Source organism: Tamandua tetradactyla, chromosome 26 (genome assembly GCF_023851605.1).
Source record: "Tamandua tetradactyla isolate mTamTet1 chromosome 26, mTamTet1.pri, whole genome shotgun sequence".
NCBI classification, from domain to species: Eukaryota; Metazoa; Chordata; class Mammalia; order Pilosa; family Myrmecophagidae; genus Tamandua; species Tamandua tetradactyla.
In genome coordinates this window covers 43,216,241-43,237,745 of record NC_135352.1, presented here as the reverse complement: position 1 = coordinate 43,237,745, position 21,505 = coordinate 43,216,241, and the positions used below count along the sequence as shown (strand labels likewise).

General features: G+C 36.3%; 1 protein-coding gene across 9 annotated transcripts in view; it reads left to right on the top strand.

Annotated features, from left to right (window-relative positions):
* Positions 1–21,505, top strand: part of CLCN3 (chloride voltage-gated channel 3) — a 165,443-nt gene that overhangs the window by 107,229 nt on the left and 36,709 nt on the right. For 8 of the 9 annotated variants that reach the window (XM_077144578.1, XM_077144577.1, XM_077144573.1 and 5 more), the window contains one exon: positions 10,311–10,468. In XM_077144578.1, coding sequence (XP_077000693.1) covers positions 10,325–10,468 — 144 coding nt within the window. In that variant the 5' untranslated portion in view covers positions 10,311–10,324. Of the gene's footprint in view, positions 1–10,310; positions 10,469–19,656; positions 19,750–21,505 lie in introns of those variants that run through there. The other variant, XM_077144582.1, reaches the window with a different exon arrangement.

The window sequence follows — 21,505 nt, the reverse complement described above, 5'->3', positions numbered from 1 at the left end:
TACATAAAATCTCTTCAAGGTGTTACTCTAAGGTATGGCCCAGTTAAAACAGGTTGGGCTTTACTCTGGATTACTGGAGTCCCTTATAAGCAGAGTGAAAGGCAGATCGGGGAAGAAGCCGTGGGGTACAGCCAGAAGTGAGAAAACAGTGGAACCTGGAAGAGAAATATGATGCCACCATGTGCATTACTGTGTAACAGAAATGTCAAGAAACAAGGATCACCCATAGCCAGGCCCAAACTACCATAGTCTTCTGGAAGAAAGCATCTCTTTTCTGACCATCAGTTTTGGACTTTTAGCCTTAAAACTGTGAGCCAGTAAATTCTCATTGTTAAAGCCAACCCATTGTATGAAATTTGTTTTAGCAACCAAGAAACTAAAATAGCGTGTGATCTTGGGCATATTTCCTAACTTTGTGTCCCCTTTTTTAAAAAAAAAAAATTCTGAAATGAAGATAGTAATACGTATTTTAGAGGGTTTTTTGTGAAGATTAAATGAACTGATATTTTTTAAGTACTAAGAACAATGTCTGGCACATAATAAGTCCTCAGTAAATGTCATTTTAATTATTATTAGACATGTGCTAGATAACAGTGTCTGGCCTCTAGAAGGGAAAGATTATTTTAACTTTGATGTAGTCCAGTTTATCTGCTTGTTTTGTCACATCCTTTGGCATCTTATCTTGGAAACCATTGCCTACCATAGCTCCTATGTTTTCTTCTAAGGGTTTTATGTTTTAGCTTGTGCAGTTTAGGTCTGAGATCTTGTGTATGGTGTGTCGTGGAGATCCAACTTTATTCTCGCCAGCATCATTTATTGAAAAGATTGTTCTTTTCCATTGGGAAAATATTTTTTTAAAGGATTCATATAATTTTAAAAGTTCTTTTGTTTAGAGTACAGATATTAGTAAATAATGGACTTCTATTTCCATAGGTGTTTTATAAATTAAAACTTTTATGAAGTTCCATATTAGGGATAAAGTAAAAAAAAGGCAAAAAGTTTTTTTATCAATAAGTTATTATTTTTAAAAAATATTTTGTTGATAGATCTTCATACACATACGTACCATGCATGGTGTACAATCAGTGGCGCACAGTATCATCACATAATTGTATATTCATTACCATGATCATTTTTTAGAACATTTGCATTACTCCAGAAAAAGAAATAAAAAGAAAAAAGAAAAAAATCATGCATCTCATACATACCGTACTTCTCACCCTGTCCCCCAGTGACTAGTAGTAATTTCCATCTACCCAATTTATTTTACCCTTTGTCCCCTCTCTTATTTATTTATTATTTATCCATATTTCTAAATTCATCTGTCCATACCCTGGATAAAAGGAGCAACAGACACAAGGTTTTCACAATCCCACGGTCACATTGTCTTCAAGAATCGAGGATACTTGGAAGAAACCTCAGCAGCTTCAGTTACTTCCCTCCAGCCACTCCACTGCGCCATAAACTAAAAAGGGATATCTATATCATGCATAAGAATAACCTCCAGGATAACGTCTTGACTCTGTTTGAAATCTCTCAGCCACTGAAACTTTGTCTCATTTCTCTCTTTTTGTTTTTGGTCAAGAAGTCTTTCTCAATCCCATGATACTGGATGCCGGCTCACCTCGGGATTTCTGTCCCATGTTGCCAGAGAGATTTACATCCCTGGGACTCATGTCCCTCATGGGGTACGTGGGGGGCATTGAGTTCACTTGCCAAGTTGGCTTAGAGAGAGAGGCCACATCCGAACAACAAAAGAGGTTCTCTAGGAGTGACTGTTAGACATGATTATAAATAGGCTCAACCTGTCCTTTGCAGGATTAAGTTTCATAGGAGTGATCCCCAAGATCGAGGGTTGGCCCTATTTCTTTCATTGTCTCCACTTATGAGATTATCAGAGATTCTCCAAATGGGGTAGTCAAATATTTCCTCCTTTCTCCCCACTCATTCAAGTGGGCTTTAGAAATACTCTTAATTCGCTGCTTAGTTACTCTGGGATATATCAAGGTATCACACTAACCTGGACAAACCAACAAAATCTCATGCCCTATTCAAGATTCCATATACTTACGGTGTTCAACTAAACTGATCATACAAGTTAAATTAGGTAATGCACTACACAAAATATAAATTTTGCACCTAATAAGCATTTCTCCCTTTGGTCTCCCACAGAAGTTGAAGTTTTAAAGTATGAACGATATCATCCTTTACCCTATCTTCTGATCTGCCCTAATCCTATACCTGCCAGCTTCCTTCATATCTCTAGTTGAAGTCTGATCCTTTTTTCAACTTTTTAAACAGTTTCTGTATGTTTCTTTCAATTTTGAAGGATGACTTGGGTGGATAAGAATTCTTAGCTAGGAGCTTATCTCCTTTAGGATCTTAAATATGTCGTGCCTCTGCCTTCTTGCTTTCATGGTGCCTATTGAGTAGTGTGAAGCCAGTCTTATTTGTTTTCCCTTGATTGTAATAGATCGCTTTTCTCATGGTGCTTTCAGGTTTGTTTCTCTTCAACATTTGACAGTTTGTTGAGTATGTGTGTTAGAGTAGGCCTATTTGGATTTATTCTATTTGGATTTTGTTGGGCCTTTTTGATTTGCATTTTTATGTCTTTTATAAAGGTTTGGAAGTTTTCATGATTATATATATCTTCAACTAACTTTCCCTTTTCTCTTCTCTTTCTGGGATTTCAGTGAATTCTTATATTTGCACACCTCTTGTTGTCCATCATTTCCCTAAGATCCAGCTCCATTTTTTCCATCTTTCTTGACATTTGTTCTTTTGTGCTCTAGTTCAGTTGTACTGTCTTCTAGCTCACTTATTCTTCCTTCTGCTTCTTTGAATCTGCTATCATGTATCTCCAGTATATTTCTAATTTGGTCTATTGTGTATTTCATCTCTGTGAGACCTTCCATTTTTCTAACTTTTTGAATTTCTGTTATGCTCTTTTGGTGTCTTCCGGATATCCTTTCTTTCTTTATAAATATCCTTGTTTAGTTATTCCATAATCTGTGCCCCTTCTGCAGTCCTGATTTGGTCATTTGGGTGGGTCATTTTTGCTTGAATCTTCATGTTCTTGGTGATTGATTATTTTCATATGGTTATTTTGCAGATTAGTTTCTTTTACTCATGTAAAGTTTTGTATTAACTTGTTTTTGCATTAAATGTTTCCTTTTGCACATATTTTGTCAGTCAGCTATTTCCTGCCAAATCAGTCTGGATCGCATGTAGGGCATGCAGTTCAACATGAGTGTCTGTCTGTTAGTTCAGTGGGAGAATACCCACCCACCAAGCAGGAGACCTAGGCTTGATTCGCTGTCTGTACACCCAGTCATGGTCCCCAGGAAAAAATGTATATATGATAACAATAACAATATTAAAAAACACACACCTCACCATTAGTGGACTCCAGTGTCAGAAAATAACCCCCAAGATATATCAGGAATGAACACAGACTTGTGCTGTCAGAATGGTGAGAAATATTAGTAATAAAAAAGTAAATAAATATACTGAATAGAAGAAAGAAAATTTTTTTTAAAAATAAAAAATCCATAAAAACATAGATATAGAGAACATGTAAATAAAAATCATATAAAATAAAATATAACAATACTGCTAATAAATTACATATATTAAAATATATTTTTAAAAAAGGGAAAAAAGAAAAAAACCGAGGCAGATAGGGAGTTAATTTTCCTGCACTTACAACTTCTCGCCAGCAGTAAGGCCCCTCCTCCCTCAGGCCTGCCCCTCCCCAGGTGCAGCTGCTGGCTGGAGAAATGGTGTGTGGCATGGGGATGCTGTGATTGACTCATGGCAGTGGGTTGGCTGGTCCTGGTGTGCAGGACAGGGTAGCTGACCAGCACCTGGAGGGATCATTCAACCCACAGCGCTTGATGCCTGGGAGGTCTGCCACATGCTGTGCCCAACAGAATGTCTATTCGTGGCAACCAGCGCACGGGGGGCGTGACTCTTTGGAATGGTTGGCTGGGCCTGTCTTCAGGCTGCCAGCTTCACAGCTGCTCAAGGAGGTTTCCCCAGCCGGTAGCTGGGGCATTTCTGAGCGGAGGGACAATCAGTTCCCTCTAATGTGCACCTCCCTGCGTGCTACCATCAGCCCCCAGTGGGGATCATGGCCGATCTGACCCAAGCTGCTCTTCGGTTCCGATCCCCTCACCTCTCTCTTCCCCAGAGCACCCTGGAGACCCTCTTTGATTCTTCACCCCACAGGACCATCTCCTGGTCATTCTCTCCCTGTCCCGTTTCCTTCCTTGGAGCAGGGTGAACTCAGTCCACCCCACTCCGCCATCTTCCTGGAAGTCACTTTAGTAATATTTTTTTACCATTGTTAGAAAATATAGTACCTTAAATTTATCTTAATGTGCAGGGTGGTGCAATGGTGGCTCAGTGGCAGAGTTCTCACCTGCCATGCCAGTGACACGGATTTGATTCTCGGTGCCTGCCCATGCAAAAAAAAAAATAATAATGTTGGATATGCAGGAATGTCTCTGATTACAGTAGTAATGGCCATATCCTGTTTAGAGTAATATTTAGGATACCATTCCCTTTTTCCTCCTCCTTTTTTCCTACTCAGTTGTTCATGTTTGGCAGAACAGAGGTAATGCATGTGAAAGTCACACTCTAAAGTAAATGTTAAAACTTTCATTCAGGTTTTGAGATATTTTGAATTGCTGCATAACTGTGAATTAGATGCTAGGATAGTTTTTTCACAATAATTATTTAAAAGTCACTAGAGACAAGAAACATGCCTAATATAAATGTTTATTATAATGCTGTATCTGTTTTTTAACCTCTCATAAAAATGATAGTAGTGATCTCTGCTTTTCTACTGCTTAGTTCACCAGCTGTTGGAAGAATTGTAAATATAGCATGTTTAGACTGTTTGTTATCTTCATGGGATAAATAGCCTGGAAATTCTTAACATAGAGTTGGTCATGTATTATTGATGCATGTAAAGATACATAGAAAATAAAATAAAAGAGAAAAGATACATAGAAATTTTGCTTTTTATTTCTTGCAGAAAAGAGTGACAAGGTCAGCAGTACATATTTCCTCATCTGAAACCAGATAAGAGCAATGTAGAGGGGGAGAAGTGGGAAGTTTTCAGAGTATTTTGTAGTAGATTTTCTTTAGCACTTTATGTGTCTTATATACCCACATGGCAGGCGAACATTTTACCACTGAACCACCTGTACTTCCCCAGATAATGCACCTTTGCCCCTAAATTTTCATTGTTTGAAGCAGGACATTTTCTTATATATAGCCACAGTACAGTTTTCAAAATCAAGGAATTAACATCAGTGGGGTACTATAATCGGTACACTGTTCATAAATTTTACCAATTGTCCCATTAATATATATCCTTTAGTATAGACAAAAAAACCATTTTCTCGTTGGTCCAGGATCCAGTTCAGGAACACACCTTGCATTTTGTTATCATGTCTTATTTGTGTACTTTAATCTGGAACAATTTCTCAGTAATTCTTGTCTTTCACAGCCTTGTCATTTTTTAATAATACAAGCCACTTAATTAATTAATTATTTTTGGTGCATGGTATGGGAATTGAGCCCGGGTCTCCTGCATGCAAGGCGAGCATTCTACTGCTGAACCACCCATGCACCCAAACCACTTATTTTTCAGAAACTTCTTCAGTTTGGGTTTATCTGATTTTTCCTTGTAAGATTTATTTTATGCATTTTGAATTGGAATTTCATAGAAATGCTGTACTGCATACCAGGAGGCCATGAGAGGCTCGAGTCTTCCCTTCAAAGACATTTTCAAAACTACCGATATTAATATTAATGGAAAGCAGAGTCAGAGATAAACTCAGATTTCTAAGATATTATGATTACCCCTATTGTATTTCTTCTACAATTGCTTTTTCTTAAGAAAACTGTCTACTTGGCTAGCTTTTACAAGATGGAAATTATTGAATAATATCAATATTGGAGGAAGAAATAGCTTCTGTACTTAAAGCTTTAAGTAGAAGGGTTAAAAGTTGTATTGTATGTAAATGAACACAGATCAGTGCAGGAATTGGGCCTTTAAATCCTTGACCAAGAAGGGTAAATTATTTCTGCATACTTCTGCTGAAACAGTGAAATCTGTATACTGCTTTCCTTTTTAGAAGTTTTGCATCTTTCCAAGGCAAACATTCAGGTGTATTAAATAGATAAGCAAAAACTCTGTTCTACTTAGCAGAAGTAAATAGGCATCCAAATTTGTTAGTGCAATCAGTATTCACTATTACTTTATTTAAAAAATTAATTCCTTCACTGTCTTGTTTCTATTGCCTGTTTCAGTTATCAAGAAACAGAACAGAAAACTGCAGTATAATTCTCACTGTTGGAATGGTGGCTCTCTGTGCCTTTTCCTCGCATTTCCTCTTACCTTCCCAGCAGTTGATTTAAGATTATCTTTTGCTCTAGTCTAAAGAGTGTTTATTTATGGCGTTTGGGGAACATTCAGATCCTGGCTTTGGCACCTGATACTTTTGTGAAGTGGCTTAACATTTAAGGGTTTTGCTTTATCTGTAAACAGCAAGAAAAGATGAGTCAGTTTAAGCAATCAGAAAGACTGCTAGGGAATTTTGATCCATTCCTTGCAAGTCACAGAGTAAAATAGTCTCTTGTGTTTTATTTATGCAGTGTTCCTTTGAGCATTAGTATAATGCTATGTCTTATGTTCTATAACAAATAATTATGTATATTTTCATTTAAAATGAATACTTCCTAAGTAATCTCTGGACTTTTTTTGGCATAAAATCTATAATGCTGCTAAATAATTTGAGGATGTAATTTGTAATCACTTATGCTAAAATCACCTATTTTAATTTATATGCAAGCTTTTCAAAGTTTTGCATGGTTTGGAAAAACTTTAAACCTTTTGTTTATGCACCTTTATTATGAGCTGTAGCATACATCAGAGATTTCAAGGAAAAACTCTGATTTCTGATGGATAGTTAATACTTAAAAGATGACTTGTCCAAGGTAACAGAGCTATCCAGGACGAGAATATGGGGCTTTTGGCACTGGTTTATTGTTCTTTTTATTTGTATCCTCTACAATTCATTAGGGTTTATCTGTTTTCATAGCCCTGTCCCGTAGTGTTTGTGTATGTGTGCTTTTTTAGAAAAATAGTTTCCACTATAAAAAATACATTTCAATCTAAAAGTGTCAAGTAGAAAGTAAAGGTACATTTTCTGCTTTTTCTAATAATTCTGCTTCTCAGAGGTACCTGTTATTAATATATCATCTCTAATTCATTCTTACTGTTTTTTCTTTATTTTTGAGCATACATATGAACATACATTTTTAATCAGAGTACATTTTATAGAATAATTTAATATTGAACATGATGATCTACATAGGACCTCTTTTTTTAACCTGCAAAATATATTGTAGCCTTTCTATTGGTATAGATTGATCTACTACATTCTTTTTAATGGCTACACTATGTTCCATTGCATGGATGTACACAAGTTATTTAAGCTATTAACAATGCCTGAAGCATTTTTGTTAGTCTTAATTTTTCAATATTAAAAATTATGTTTCAGTGATATCTTTTAAGTCTTTGTGTACTTGTAGAGTTGATTCTTAGAAGTAGAAATTCTGGATTACTTTGTCTTTTAATGGATATTTTCAAGTTGCCTTCAAAATGTATCAAAAATGTGCTTCTGTTAACAGTAGAAATAAGACTCAAGTCCAATTATTTTTACTCCTGGATTACCATTAATATTTCTTAGTCTTTTTTTCCCCCCTCTGAACACTTTTTGTAATGTTATTTACATCATATGTTTTTTTTTATTTTCAGAAATATGTATAAGTATACCTAACATAGAATGTCTAGCTGTAATTCTTGTTGTGAAATCATAGCCTAATTGTTACAAGTTACAATTAATATTCATTTAAAGAAATTTTTTTCCCTTTAGGAAATTTTCTGAGATTAATTTTGTCTAGTTCTAGACACAACAATCCCAAGATTTACTTGTAATAAATGAAAGTGTTCTAGTCTACCAAAGCTGCCAGAATGCAACACACCAGAGATGGATTGGCTTTTAATAAAAGGGGATTTATTTAGTTAAAACTGTATAGTTCTTCAGAGGAAAGGCATCTTTCAACTGAGGTTCTTTCTTACATGGGAAAGCACAGGGTAATCTCTGCTGGCCTTCTCTCCAGGCCTCTGGGTTCTAACAACTTCCCCAGGGTGATTCCTTTCTGCATCTCCAAAGGCCTGGGCTGAGCTGCCAGTGCTGAGATAAGGTGTGCTGAGCTGCTTGGGCTGTGCTTCATTGACCTCTCTTATTTAAACTTCCAGCCAATTAAATCAAACATCATTCTTTGCAGCAGGTGCACCTCCTAGCTGCCTGCAGATGTAATCAGGAACAGATGAGCTTCACATGCCATTGGCTCATGTCTACAGCAATAGAACTAGGCACCTTCACCTGGCGGACTAGACACCTGATCCTAACTACCACAGACAGTAACACAACCATACATAGTTTTATAGTACATTGCTGTTAGAACTTGATTTTAAAATATAATTTTGAATTAGGAATCTAACCCTAACTTGTTAGTCTATTGATCTTGACTGCTGTGTTCTGACTGTTCTACCTACTGGATTACCTTTTCTGTTTCCTTTGGTGACTACCTGCCTAAAGCCAAGGGTCAGTTTCTGTAGCCTTTGATCATCAGTTAATATTTAGAAACATCATTCTCATGAAAATTATTTAACCATTTATATTGCTCTATCTCTAGTTCTGATCTTTTTTAAAAGGTAATTTTATTGGTAAATCTTAACACACATTACATACATGGTGTACAATCAGTGGCTCACAGTATCATCACTTAGTTGTGTATTTATCACCATGATCGTTTTTTAGAACATTTGCAACACTCCAGAAAAAGAAATAAAAAGAAAAAACTAAGATATACCATACTCCTTACCCCTCCTCTCATTGACCACTAGTATTTCCACCTACCCAATTTATTTTATTCCCCCTATTATTTTATTTTTTATCCATATTTTTAACTCATCTGTCCATACCCTAGATAAAAGGGTCATCAGACATAAATAAGGTTTCACAGCCACACCGTCACATTGTAAAAGCTGTATCGTTATATAATAATCTTCAAGAACTAAGGCTACTGGAACACAGCTCAGCAGTTTTAGGTACTTTCCTCTAACCATTCCAGCACACCATAAACTAAAAAGAGATATCTATATAACTTCCAGGATAACCTCTTGACTCTGAAATCTAACAGCCCCTGAGGCTTTGTTTTGTCTCATTTCTCTCTTCCCCCTTTTGGTCAAGAAGGCTTTCTCAGTCCCTTGCTGCAGGGTCCCTGTTCATCCCGGGATTTCTGTCTCACGTTGCCAGGGAGATTTACAGCCCCAGAAGTCATGTCCCACTTAGGTGGGTATGACAGTGAGTTCCCTTGCCATATCGGTATAGAGAGGCCACGGCTGAGCAAGAAGAGCAGTTCTCTGAGGGTGACTCTTCAGTCTATTTTTAAGTAGGCTTAGCCTGTCCTCTGCAGAAATAAGTTTTTTAGGGTGAAACCTCAAGATATCAGGAATTCTCTAAATGGGGATGTTAAATATTTCCTCCTTTCCCCCCAGTGCAGATACTTCTTCATCCACTGCCCAAATTACCCTGAGATATATTGGGGTGTCATACTAACCTGGGCAAAACAACAAAATCTCAGGCCCTATTTCATGTACTTATGATGTTCAACTAAACTGATCATACAAGTTAAATTATTAGGTAAAGGACTACCCAAAATACAGATTTTGCACTAAATAAACATCTCTCCCTTTGGACTCACACAGAAGTTGAAGTTTTAAAATATGGATGATATCATCCTTTACCCTGTATTCTGATTTACGTTAGTCCTATCCAGATCAGCTTTATTAGCTCTGATCTTTTTGATGTGCTTCTTTTTTTTTTTTTGCAGAGGGATAGGGAGTGAGAATATATATTTCTACTTCTGTGCCTTTTAGTCCACAGTACCTAATGCCCTGTCTCTTTAGTGTGGAAAACATGAATGGGCATCATCAGGAGCAGATGATATCAGTAATAAACTCCTTGAAATTATTTGTAAAATTTTGTATGCATGTGAGATTTTCCGAAGAGAGTGTCTTTGGCTGTAGCACCTTATTCTCAATATGTCCTAATTTAAATTCAGTATTTTCCTTGAAAACCTGATTCCCTTTGGTAACTTTTAAGAAGTTCATAGCTAATAGTTGTCTATTATAAACATATTCATCTTTTCTTTTTACTTTGTAGGAACTCATTATACAATGACAAATGGTGGCAGCATTAACAGTTCTACGCACTTACTAGATCTTTTGGATGAACCGATTCCAGGTGTTGGTACATATGATGATTTCCATACTATTGATTGGGTGCGAGAGAAATGTAAAGACAGAGAAAGACATAGACGGGTAAGTATTTTTGGTTATTTTAAAAATACAGTGCATAATTAGATCATTTAAAATGTATTTCAGCCTCTGATCTCAGGCCTTCAAAATATATGCTATACATTAACATAAAGCTAAGTAGATTTCTACATTTTTTTTATAAGTGATACATGTTTTTGTTCTTTCTCCGAGTTGGTGTGCTGTGTTGTTGTTATTTTTTTTTTAAAGTTTATTTATATCTCACATCTTTCCAGAAAGAATTTGAGGTAGATTAAAAACAGAGGAATATAAGAAAATAGAATAGGGGAAAACCCAGCACTGGAAACATCAAACCAAATTTAAGATGGAGGTTAATGCAGTTACTGGCTTAGAGAAGCCCAGCACATAAAGCAAAAAAGAAAACTTGTTATATAAGTCATATCCAAAAAGAAGGCACAAACTAGGGTGGTTGTTTGCTAAATTTTTGCGGTTTTCTTTTATCTCTTTCCCTGATATTAAATTTTAAGAGAGATTTTCAAGTTGGATTTTATGTAGGGCTTAATAAGTGGCATAATGAAAACCACTACATCAAAAAAAATTGATTTTAACAAAACACAACTTATGGATCCTTTTTGATCTCATGGTAACTTACTGCTATAATGTGATCTAAAAAATATATATTTTTTTTATCTGGGATTGCTGCTTATTTTAATTTTTTTTAACTTTTTATTAATTAAACAAAAAATTAACAAACAACATTTAGATATCATTGCATTCTACATATACAATCAGTAATTCTTAATATCATCACATAGTTGCATATTCATCATTTCTTAGTACATTTGCATCGATTTAGAAAAAGAAATAAAAAGACAACAGAAAAAGAAATAAAATGATAATAGAGAAAAAAAAACTATATGTACCATACCCCTTACCCCTCCCTTTTATTTACCACTATTTCAAACTGAATTTATTTTAACATTTGTTCCCCCTATTATTTGTTTTTATTCCATATGTTCTACTCTTCTGTTGATATAGTAGCTAAAAGGAGCATCAGACACAAGGTTTTTACATTCACAGAGTCTCATTGTGAAAGCTAAATCATTGTTCAGTCATCATCAAGAAACATGGCTACTGGAACACAGCACTACATTTTCAGGCAATTCCCTCCAGCCTCTCCGCTACATCTTGAACAACAAGTGATATCTACTTAATGCATAAGAATAACCTCCAGGATAACCTCTCGACTCTGTTTGGAATCTCTCAGCCATTGACACTTTGTCTCATTTTACTCTTCCCCCTTTTGGTCGAGAAGGTTCTCTCAATCCCTTGATGTTAATTCTCAGCTCATTCTAGGGTTTTTCTCAGTCCCTTGATGCTGAAGTCTCAGCTCATTCTAGGATCTCTGTCCCACGTTGCCAGGAAGGTCCACACCCCTGGGAGTCATGTCCCACGCAGAGAGGGGGAGGGTGGTGAGACTGCTCATCATATTGACTGGAGAGAGAGGCCACATCTGAGCAACAAAAGAGGCTCTCTTGGGGGTGACGCTTAGGCCTAAATTTTGAGTAGACTTGACCTATCCTTTGTGGGGTTAAGTTTCATGTGAACAAACCCCAAGCCTGGGGGCTCAGCCTATAGCTTTGGTTGTCCACAGTGCTTGTGAGAATATCAAGAATTCAACTTGGGGAAGTTGAATTTCTCCCCACTCTCACCATTCCCCGAAGGGGGCTTGCAAATACTTTTCCAGTCACTGATCAAATCATTCTGGGATTCATCGGGGGATCACTCTGGACAAACCAACAAAATCTCATGTGCTACCTGAGATTCCAAGTACTTATGACATTCAATCAAACTCTCTACATGAGTTATATTAGGAAATGCTATAGTCAAAATCTAAATTTTGTAACAAACATTTTTTGCTTTAGTCTCACACATAAGGTGACATTTTAAAGTATTAATTATCATCTGTTTTCAGCAGCCTGCAGTAATGACGTTCCTTTGTTCTTCCTCCTGCCAAAACATTTTTAAAATTTGTACGTTGTACATTTCACTATTATTATACCCTCTAGGCATTCCTAGATTATATCATCTCGATCTTTACCATCTATCTTTCTTTCTGATTTCATTTATGTCCCCAGCCCTCCTCCCTCTATCATTCTCACATGTAGCTTCATTCAGTGTTTTAACATAATTACATTATATTTAGGTCGTATTGTGCTGTCCATTTCTGAGTTTTTGTATCCAGTCCTGTTGCTCAGTCTGTATCCCTTCAGCTCCAATTACCCACTATCTTACCCTATTTCTATATCCTGATGGTCTCTGTTTCCAACAACATATTCCAAGTTTATTCACTAATGTCGGTTCATATCAGTGAGACCATACAGTATTTGTCCTTTAGTTTTTGGCTAGTCTCACTCAGCATAATGTTCTCTAGGTCCATCCATGTTGTTACATATTTCGTAAGTTTATTCTGTCTTAGAGCTGCATGATATTGCATCGTATGTATATACCACAGTTTGTTTAGCCACTCGTCTGTTGATGGACATTTTGGCTGTTTCCATCTCCTTGCAATTGTAAATAATGCTGCTATAAACATTGGTGTGCAAATGTCCGTTTGTGTTTTTGCCCTTAAGTCCTCTGAGTAGATACCTAGCAATGGTATTGCTGGGTCATATGGCAATTCTATATTCATCTTTTTGAGGAACCGCCAAACTGCCTTCCACAGTGATTGCACCATTTGACATTCCCACCAACAGTGAATAAGTGTGCCTTTTTCTCCACATCCTCTCCAGCACTTGTCATTTTCTGTTTTGTTGATAATGGCCATTCTGGTGGGTGTGAGATGATATCTCATTGTGGATTTGATTTGCATTTCTCTAATGGCCAGGGACATTGAGCAGCTCTTCATGTGTGTGTTAGTTAGATTCAGTTGTCATCTTGGCCAGGTGAGCATACCTAGTCTTGTTGCTGCGGACATAAGCCAATAGTACGTGAACCTCATCTGTTGCTAATTACATCTGCAGTCGGCTAGGAGGCGTGTCTGCTGCAATGAAATAAAAGGGGATTTATTTTGTTGGTTCTTCAGAGGAAAGGCAGCTAACTTTCCACTGAGGTTCTTTCTTACGTGGAAGGCACAGGATGGTCTCTGCTGGTCTTCTCTCCAGGCCCCTGGGTTCCAACAACTTTCCCCGGGGTGATTTCTTTCTGCATCTCCAAAGGCCTGGGCTGAGCTGTGAGTGCTGAGATGAGGAATGCCGAGCTGCTAAACTGTGCTACATTGTGTTCTCTCATTTAAGCACCAGCCAATTGATGGGATAAGGGCCCATCAATCTTGTTGAGTCTCTCATAGAACCAACTTCTGGTCTTATTGATTTTCTCTATTGTTTTCCTGTTCTCAATTTCATTTATTTCTGCTCTAATCTTTGTTATTTCTTTCCTTTTGCTTGCTTTGGGATTAGTTTGCTGTTCTTTCTCCAGTTCTTCCAAGTGGACAGTTAATTCCTGAATTTTTGCCCTTTCTTCTTTTTTGATATAGGCATTTAGAACAATAAATTTCCCTCTTAGCACTGCCTTTGCTGCGTCCCATAGGTTTTGATATGTTGTGTTTTCATTTTCATTCGCCTCGAGATATTTATTGATTTCTCTTGTAATTTCTTCCTTGACCCAATGGTTGTTTAAGAGTGTGTTGTTGAGCCTCCACGTATTTGTGAATTTTCTGGCACTCTGCCTATTTTTGATTTCCAACTTCATTCCTTTATGATCTGAGAAAGTGTTGTGTATGATTTCGATCTTTTTAAATTTGTTGAGACCTGCTTTGTGACCCAGCATATGGTCTCTCTTTGAGAATGATCCATGAGCACTTGAGAAAAAGGTGTATCCTGCTGTTGTGGGGTGTAATGTCCTATAAATTTCTGTTAAGTCTAGCTCACTTATTGTAATATTCAAATTCTGTGTTTCTTTATTGATCCTCTGTCTAGATGTTCTGTCCATTGATGAGAGTGGGGAATTGAAGTCTCCAACTATTATGGTAGATGCGTCTATTTCCCTTTTCAGTATTTGCAGTGTTCGCCTTACGTATTTTGGGGCATTCTGGTTCGGTGCATAAATATTTATGATTGTTATGTCGTCTTATTGAATTGTTCCTTTTATTAGTAGATAATATCCTTCTTTGTCTCTTTTAACTGTTTTACATTTGAAGTCTAATTTGTTGGATGTTAGTATAGCTACTCCTGCTCTTTTCTGGTTGTTATGTGCATGAAATATCTTTTCCCAACCTTTCACTTCCAACCTATGTTTATCTTTGGGTCTAAGATGTGTTTCCTGTAGACAGCATACAGAAGGATCCTGTTTTTTAATCCATTCTGCCAATCTATGTCTTTTGATTGGGGAATTCAGTCCATTAACATTTAGTGTTATTACTGTTTGGGTAGTACTTTCCTCTACCATTTTGCCTTTTGTATTTTATATGTCATATCTAAATTCCCCTTCTTTCTACACTCTTCTCCACACTTTTCTCTTCTGTCTTTTCTTATCTGTCTCTAGTGCTCCCTTTAGTATTTCTTGCAGAGCTGGTCTCTTGGTCACCAATTCTCTCAGTGACTTTTTGTCTGAAAATGTTTTAATTTCTCCCTCATTTTTGAAGGACAATTTTGCTGGATATAGAATTCTTGGTTGGCAGTTTTTCTCTTTTAGTGATTTAAATATATCATCCCACTGTCTTCTCGCCTCCATGGTTTCTGCTGAGAAATCTACACATAGTCTTATTGGGTTTCCCTTGTATGTGATGGATTGTTTTTCTCTTGCTGCTTTCAAGATTCTCTCTTTCTCTTTGACCTCTGACATTCTGACTAGTAAGTGTCTTGGAGAATGTCTATTTGGATCTATTCTCTTTGGGGTGCGTTGCACTTCTTGGATGTGTAATTTTAGGTCTTTCATAAGAGTTGGGAAATTTTCAGTGATAATTTCTTCCATTAGTTTTTCTCCTCCTTTTCCCATCTCTTCTCCTTCCGGGACACCTACAACAGATATATTTGTGCGCTTCATATTATCATTCAATTCCCTGAGCCCCTGCGCATATTTTTCCATTTTTTTTCCCTGTAGTTTCTTTATTTTTTGAATTTCAGATGTTCCATCCTCCAGTTCAGTAATTCTAACCTCTGTCTCTTGAAATCTACCATTGTAGGTTTCAATTCCCTGAGCCCCTGCGCATATTTTTCCATTTTTTTCCCTATAGTTTCTTTATTTTTTGGATTTCAGATGTTCCATCCTCCAGTTCAGTAATTCTAACCTCTGTCTCTTTTTTTTTTTTTTTTTTTTTTTTTTTTTTTTTTTTAAAGGAAAGACAGAGAGAAGGAAGGAAGGATAGAAAGAAGGAAGGAAGGAAGAAAGGGAAACATCTTTAAACATTTTCTTGTTTTATTGTATTTTGTTTTTCCGTTTTTTGTTACATGGGCTGGGGCCGGGAATCGAACCGAGGTCCTCCGGCATAGCAGGCAAGCACTTTGCCCGCTGAGCCACCGCGGCCCGCCCACCTCTGTCTCTTGAAATCTACCATTGTAGGTTTCCATTGTTTTTTTTCATCTCTTCTACTGTATCTTTCATTCCCATAAGTTCTGTGATTTGTTTTTTCAGACTTTCCATTCCTTCTTTTTGTTCATTCCTTGCCTTCATGTCCTCCCTCAATTCATTGATTTGGTTTTTGTTGAGGTTTTCTATTTCTGTTCGTATATTCAGAATTAGTTGTTTCAGCCCTTGTATCTCATTTGAACTATTGGTTTGTTCCTTTGACTGGGCCATATCTTCAATTTTCCTGGTGTGATTTGTTATTTTTTGTTGGTGTCTTGACATTTAATTACCTTAATTAGTTTATTCTGGAGATTGCTTTCACTTATCTGACCTAGGGTTTTCTTGCTTGATGAGTTTGTTGTCTATCTGTTCTTTGACCTTCAGTTCAGCTTTTTCTGGGCCTCTAGCTTAAGTTTTGTTTAACAGAGGGTAATTTTTCAGTTCTTGTTTTCTTGTTTCTTGTCCTGCTTGTAAGGTGCCTTTTCCCTCCCCACACTTAGGAGGGACTACATAGGTATTACAGACCCCAGCCGGGTTGAGGTCTGTAACCTGAGGGTGAGACCCAGCAGGTTGAAAGACTTTCCTGTGAAGTCTTTAGGCTCTGTTTTTCTTATCCTGCCCAGTATGTGGTGCTTGTCTGTCTGCGGGTCCCACCAGCAAAAGATGTTGTGGCTCCTTTAACTTTGGAAGGCTCTCCCTGCTGGGGGCATGGTGGAGACAGAGGAGAGGTTGTAGGCTGGGTTTAATGGCTTCAAATTGCCAAGCCCTGGGGTCTGAATTCCTTGAAAGAGGGAATTCACCTGAGTTGGGCTTCACCCCTCCCCTGAGGAAGGCTCAGGTGGAAGACAGCCCTGAAAGCAGCCTGTTTCTGTGTATGCCTGGGGCAGTTGAAGCCTGTGTAGTCCCGCCACTGAATCCAGAGGCAGCCAAGCCTCCTTAGAAACAGCCACGAAAACCTGTTTCGTCCCCTTTCCTCTTTTTCGGTTAGCCCAATATGCGACTTCCGCCTTGACCAGTTTCGCCTGAGCTGGGGGCCTGTTTTTAGTAGTCAGAATTTGTTTATTAATGCCATAATTGGTGTTTGGTTGGACTCAGTTCCTGCTACTGTTAGAGTCTCTTTTCTTTCCCTCCGGGAAGCCGCCTGTGGGGGGTGGGTTGCTGGGCGCCAGCCTCCACAGCTTGGGGAACTCACAGTTCTGGAGACTCGCAGCTGGTCCAGCTGGTCCGGACTGGGGTACGCTGTGTGTCCGGTCACTATCGTGGCTCTGGGAGCTGTTCTGTTCTGTTTCTGGTTATTTAGTAGTAGTTCTGGAGGACGAACTAAAACGCGCACATTACTAAGCCGCCATCTTGGCCCCACCTAAAAAATATTTTAATAAAAGAAAAAATTCCCTTAAAAATAAGATGATAAATTCCAAAAGACACTATACAGCTTTGGGGTCTGAATTTTACTTGTAAATGAAAATAAGTATGTAGAAATTAGTTACAACCTTTCGTTTTAATTTACACATGTCTGTGAAACTTGAACTTGGAATTAAATTATATTATTGTTTATAAAAAATGCAGTTTCTGAGATTCGTCAGGTTTTTTTTTTGTTTTTTTTTTACCATTTCAGGAGATATTATAGGTAAGACACTACTGAAAATAGGATATAATACATGTAATCAATGTTCTGATCAATTGATTCTCAAATCTTTTGGTCTCAGTATCCTTTTAAAGTCTAAAAAACTATTGAGGAGCCCAAGGAGCTTTTGTTTATGAGCATTATAGCAATTGACATTTACCATATTAAAATTAAAATTGAGAATATTTTTAAATATGTAATTCGTTAAAAATAAATAATTAAATTTGAATATAAATAACATTTTAATGAGAGTATTTTCTTAAAAAAATTTGTGTGAGAGTGACATGTTACATTTTATAAATTTTGTGAATATCTGCTTTAATATTAAGAATGCTGGCTTCTCTCATATCTGCTTCTGCATTATCTGTTGTAATATATTGTTTTAATTGAAGTATATGGAAAAAAGTAACTTAATATGTAGTTGGAAAAGCTAGGAATATTTTAAGAACTTTTTCAGATCATTGTTGATTCCTTGATAATACAAGAAAACTTCACAAATGATAGTTTCTTAAACGTTACTTGCATTGTATAATCTGAAACTGTATCAGTGAACATTTGTTAACATCACCACTGGTCTCTTCCAGAGTCTTGAAACATTAGAAACCTGTCAGCAATCATGGTGGTGGATTAACGTTTTCCAAAACTCTGATTTTCTCTTAAAAGCTCAAATTTTATCACTGGAAACAAATACTCTCATTCATTTTACTTGAAGTAATAGGCTCACATGATTCATTTTTGAGACAAATTTATGCCAAATTCCCAAGTTTAAATAACCATAGTTTGTCATTTTTTTGGTCTTGAATGAGAAAAAAGTCTAGTTTATTTTGTACCTCAATCATAGAAGTAATGCTCCTTGAACCATAAACTCAAAAATGAGTGCAATAGAAGTGCTTTATGCGTGCTTGTTTTGTCACACAGAATATTAAAAAGTCGATACTTGGTGGTGTAGGTGCAGGAATTTTTACTGCTACATCATAGACATTCTTTAGTAAAACTGGCTTTTTAAATTTAATTTACTTTAAGTGATGCATGGTAGTGAAGAATGTAATGATTACTACTGCATTTAAGTGCTTGCCTTGATTTGTGCTAAAATTCCAGCAGTTTTACCATTGCTTTTACATCATTAGCGAAAAGGTCATATATAGTGGAAAAAACATATAACATCCTAGTGTTTTTATGAAAATACTTTTGACCTTGCAGACCCTTTGCAAAGATCCCAGGGATCCCTGGGATATCTGTAGAGTACACTTTGAACACCACTGTTTTGATCCTGTATCTTGTGTGATTATTAGGTGAATACAATGTATTTAAAAGTCAATACATTTGAAGAGTCACAATATTTAGGTTGGATTTTAAATGTGTTTTAAAATTCGGTACCTAGAGAATGGGTTACCTAGAGAATAACTGGAAGATACCACATTCATGAAATTTTAAAGAAAACTAAAAGAAAATTAAACACGTCTCCAAGTAGTCCATAGTCCTTAAAAAATTTCTAAATAATATAACAGTATTTGAAGTAAGAAGTAAATGCCCCAGCTAATCTTATCAAATATCTCTTTCTAGATCAACTAAATATCATTTTACTTTATTTTGATCCATGTTTAGATAAACATGTATTTTTTTATGCTTGAGAAAATTCCATACATTGCTGTTTTTATACTTCTTAAAATTAATTTTAAAGAAACTTTCAATGTTAATGTTTTTACTGACCTAATTCTTTTTTTCTAAACTTTTTGTTATACTTGTACTTTATTCTCTTACCTGGGATTATTTTGAAACAAATTGACATATTTCAAATGTAACTATTTCAATATTTTGCAAAATGGTTGTACTTTACTTAATCTTTTAAAGTTATTAGCTTGAATACTTCTGTAAAAAGAACGTTCCCCCTAACTATTTGGATTTCCTGAAGTGCAGCTTGTGCAAGAAAGGGAGGATAAATGCTTGATTCTGTCTCTGTCTGTTTTGAAATGGAATGCAGTTATCTAGCAGCCTCAAAGTTGATCTATGAAATTTTTGTTTCTATGCTTGTTTTTTGTTTCAGTATCTTCTTGAACTCATGGATTCAAACATATTTGATATGTTTCAGTCATTGCAGTTATCCTTATTGATGGCCAAAATATTCCATTTTTAACTGGTAGGCATTCATTTAGATTGACACCTATGTTCTCCGACTCGTCTTTGGTAGACTTTGATGTATTTTCAGAAGACAAGATAATCCAAGCTCATCTTAAATATTTCTGCACCAAACCTGGAATCTGTCCTTTCTCTATGGATTTCTGGTTCCTTTAAGAGAAAGGTGGTAGATAGTTTTTTAGAGATCATTTGGGAACTAGGGGTACTTATTATTTCTTGACTGATCGTTGTTCCTAGCTCCTAAATGTATGAGAGCCTTCTAATTTAAATGCATCACTGAGGGTTTTTACTTGACCTTTAGTTCTTAAGCTCTCTTCAGCCATGTCAAAAATCTCACCACCACCAACAGTATATATGCCTACAACAGATTGAAGAGAATTTTACCAACTCTGTCACCAGTAGTATGCTTACTGCAATGTTTTAGTGTTTTGTTTTGTTTTCAATACTTTATTTCCTTAGTATTTATCACACTAGGAATGGTATCTTTCTGTGTGGTTACATTACCAATTGGATGTACTTTTAGATTCCTTTGTATAATTGTACTTTAGTTTTTGAGGATTGCTTTTTTAGATTTAATTGTTTTTTTAAAATATGTGAAATATTTGCATGGTTTCAAAGTTAAATGTACAAAACCGTTATATTCAAAGATGTCTAGTTTCTATCTCTGCCCCTTCTGCTCTACGTTCCTGCTCTGAGTTATAATTTCAATGTTATAGTTTATCCCTTCATTTTAAAAAATAGCATATATATTTATATTCTTGTCTTTCTTTAGCAGTAGTGTACACCCTGCTTTTTTTCCACGTAATACTATGTCTATCTCATTCTTGTTTATCGTCTGCAGAACTTTTCATTGTGTATGTGTACAACAATTTAGTTAACCAATACTATCTGTATTGACGAACGTTTAGATGATTTCCAAATTTTCTTACAAACAGTGGTGTAATGAGCATTCTTGCATATACTTCTTTGTATACTTGCTATCCATTATCAAGCATGTATTTGTTAAGCACCTGTCTGTGGTGCTGTGCAGGCAGTGTTATGAGGAACTGCAATGACAGTCTGCAAGTAACGATATTACCATATTTTATTAAGGATTACAGCTGTTCCTTATTTTGAAAAAAGCAGCATAGTTTATTTGTTTTTGAGATGAATGTCTTTATTCCTAAAGAGTGGTAATAGCTGTGTTTATTTGATTGCTTGTGGTATAGAAGGGGTAATATTGCCTCATAGAACTTAAAAATGCATCCTTTTAATGGGGCCTTATGACTTAAAATAGACCAGGTGGTTGAAATAGACCAGGTCATTGAATTCTGTCTGTACACTCCTGCTGGGTGGGCAGTTGAGCATGGAAGAGCTAAGCTGAGAATATAGCTTTTTAAAGCAACAGGGTTTTTAAAAACCCTGTTGAGAGAAGAGATTTTGGCTTATTAGGGACAGGTTTAGAAGCACATTCTTTTTTTTCTTGTTGTTCTGTAGTTGTGTATTCTTCACCATGATCATTTTTAGAACATTTGCATCACTCCAGAAAAAGAAATAAAAAGAAAAAAAAAAATCATACATCCCATATCCCTTACCCCTCCATCTCAGTGATTTTCAATCTACCTAATTTTTACTCTTTTTCTTCCCTTATAATTTTTTTATCCTTTTTTTTTTCCAACTCATCTGTTCATATCCTGGATAAAGGAGCATCAGATACAAGGTTTTCATAATCACATAGTCACACTGTAAAGAATATATAGTTATACAGTCTTCTTTAA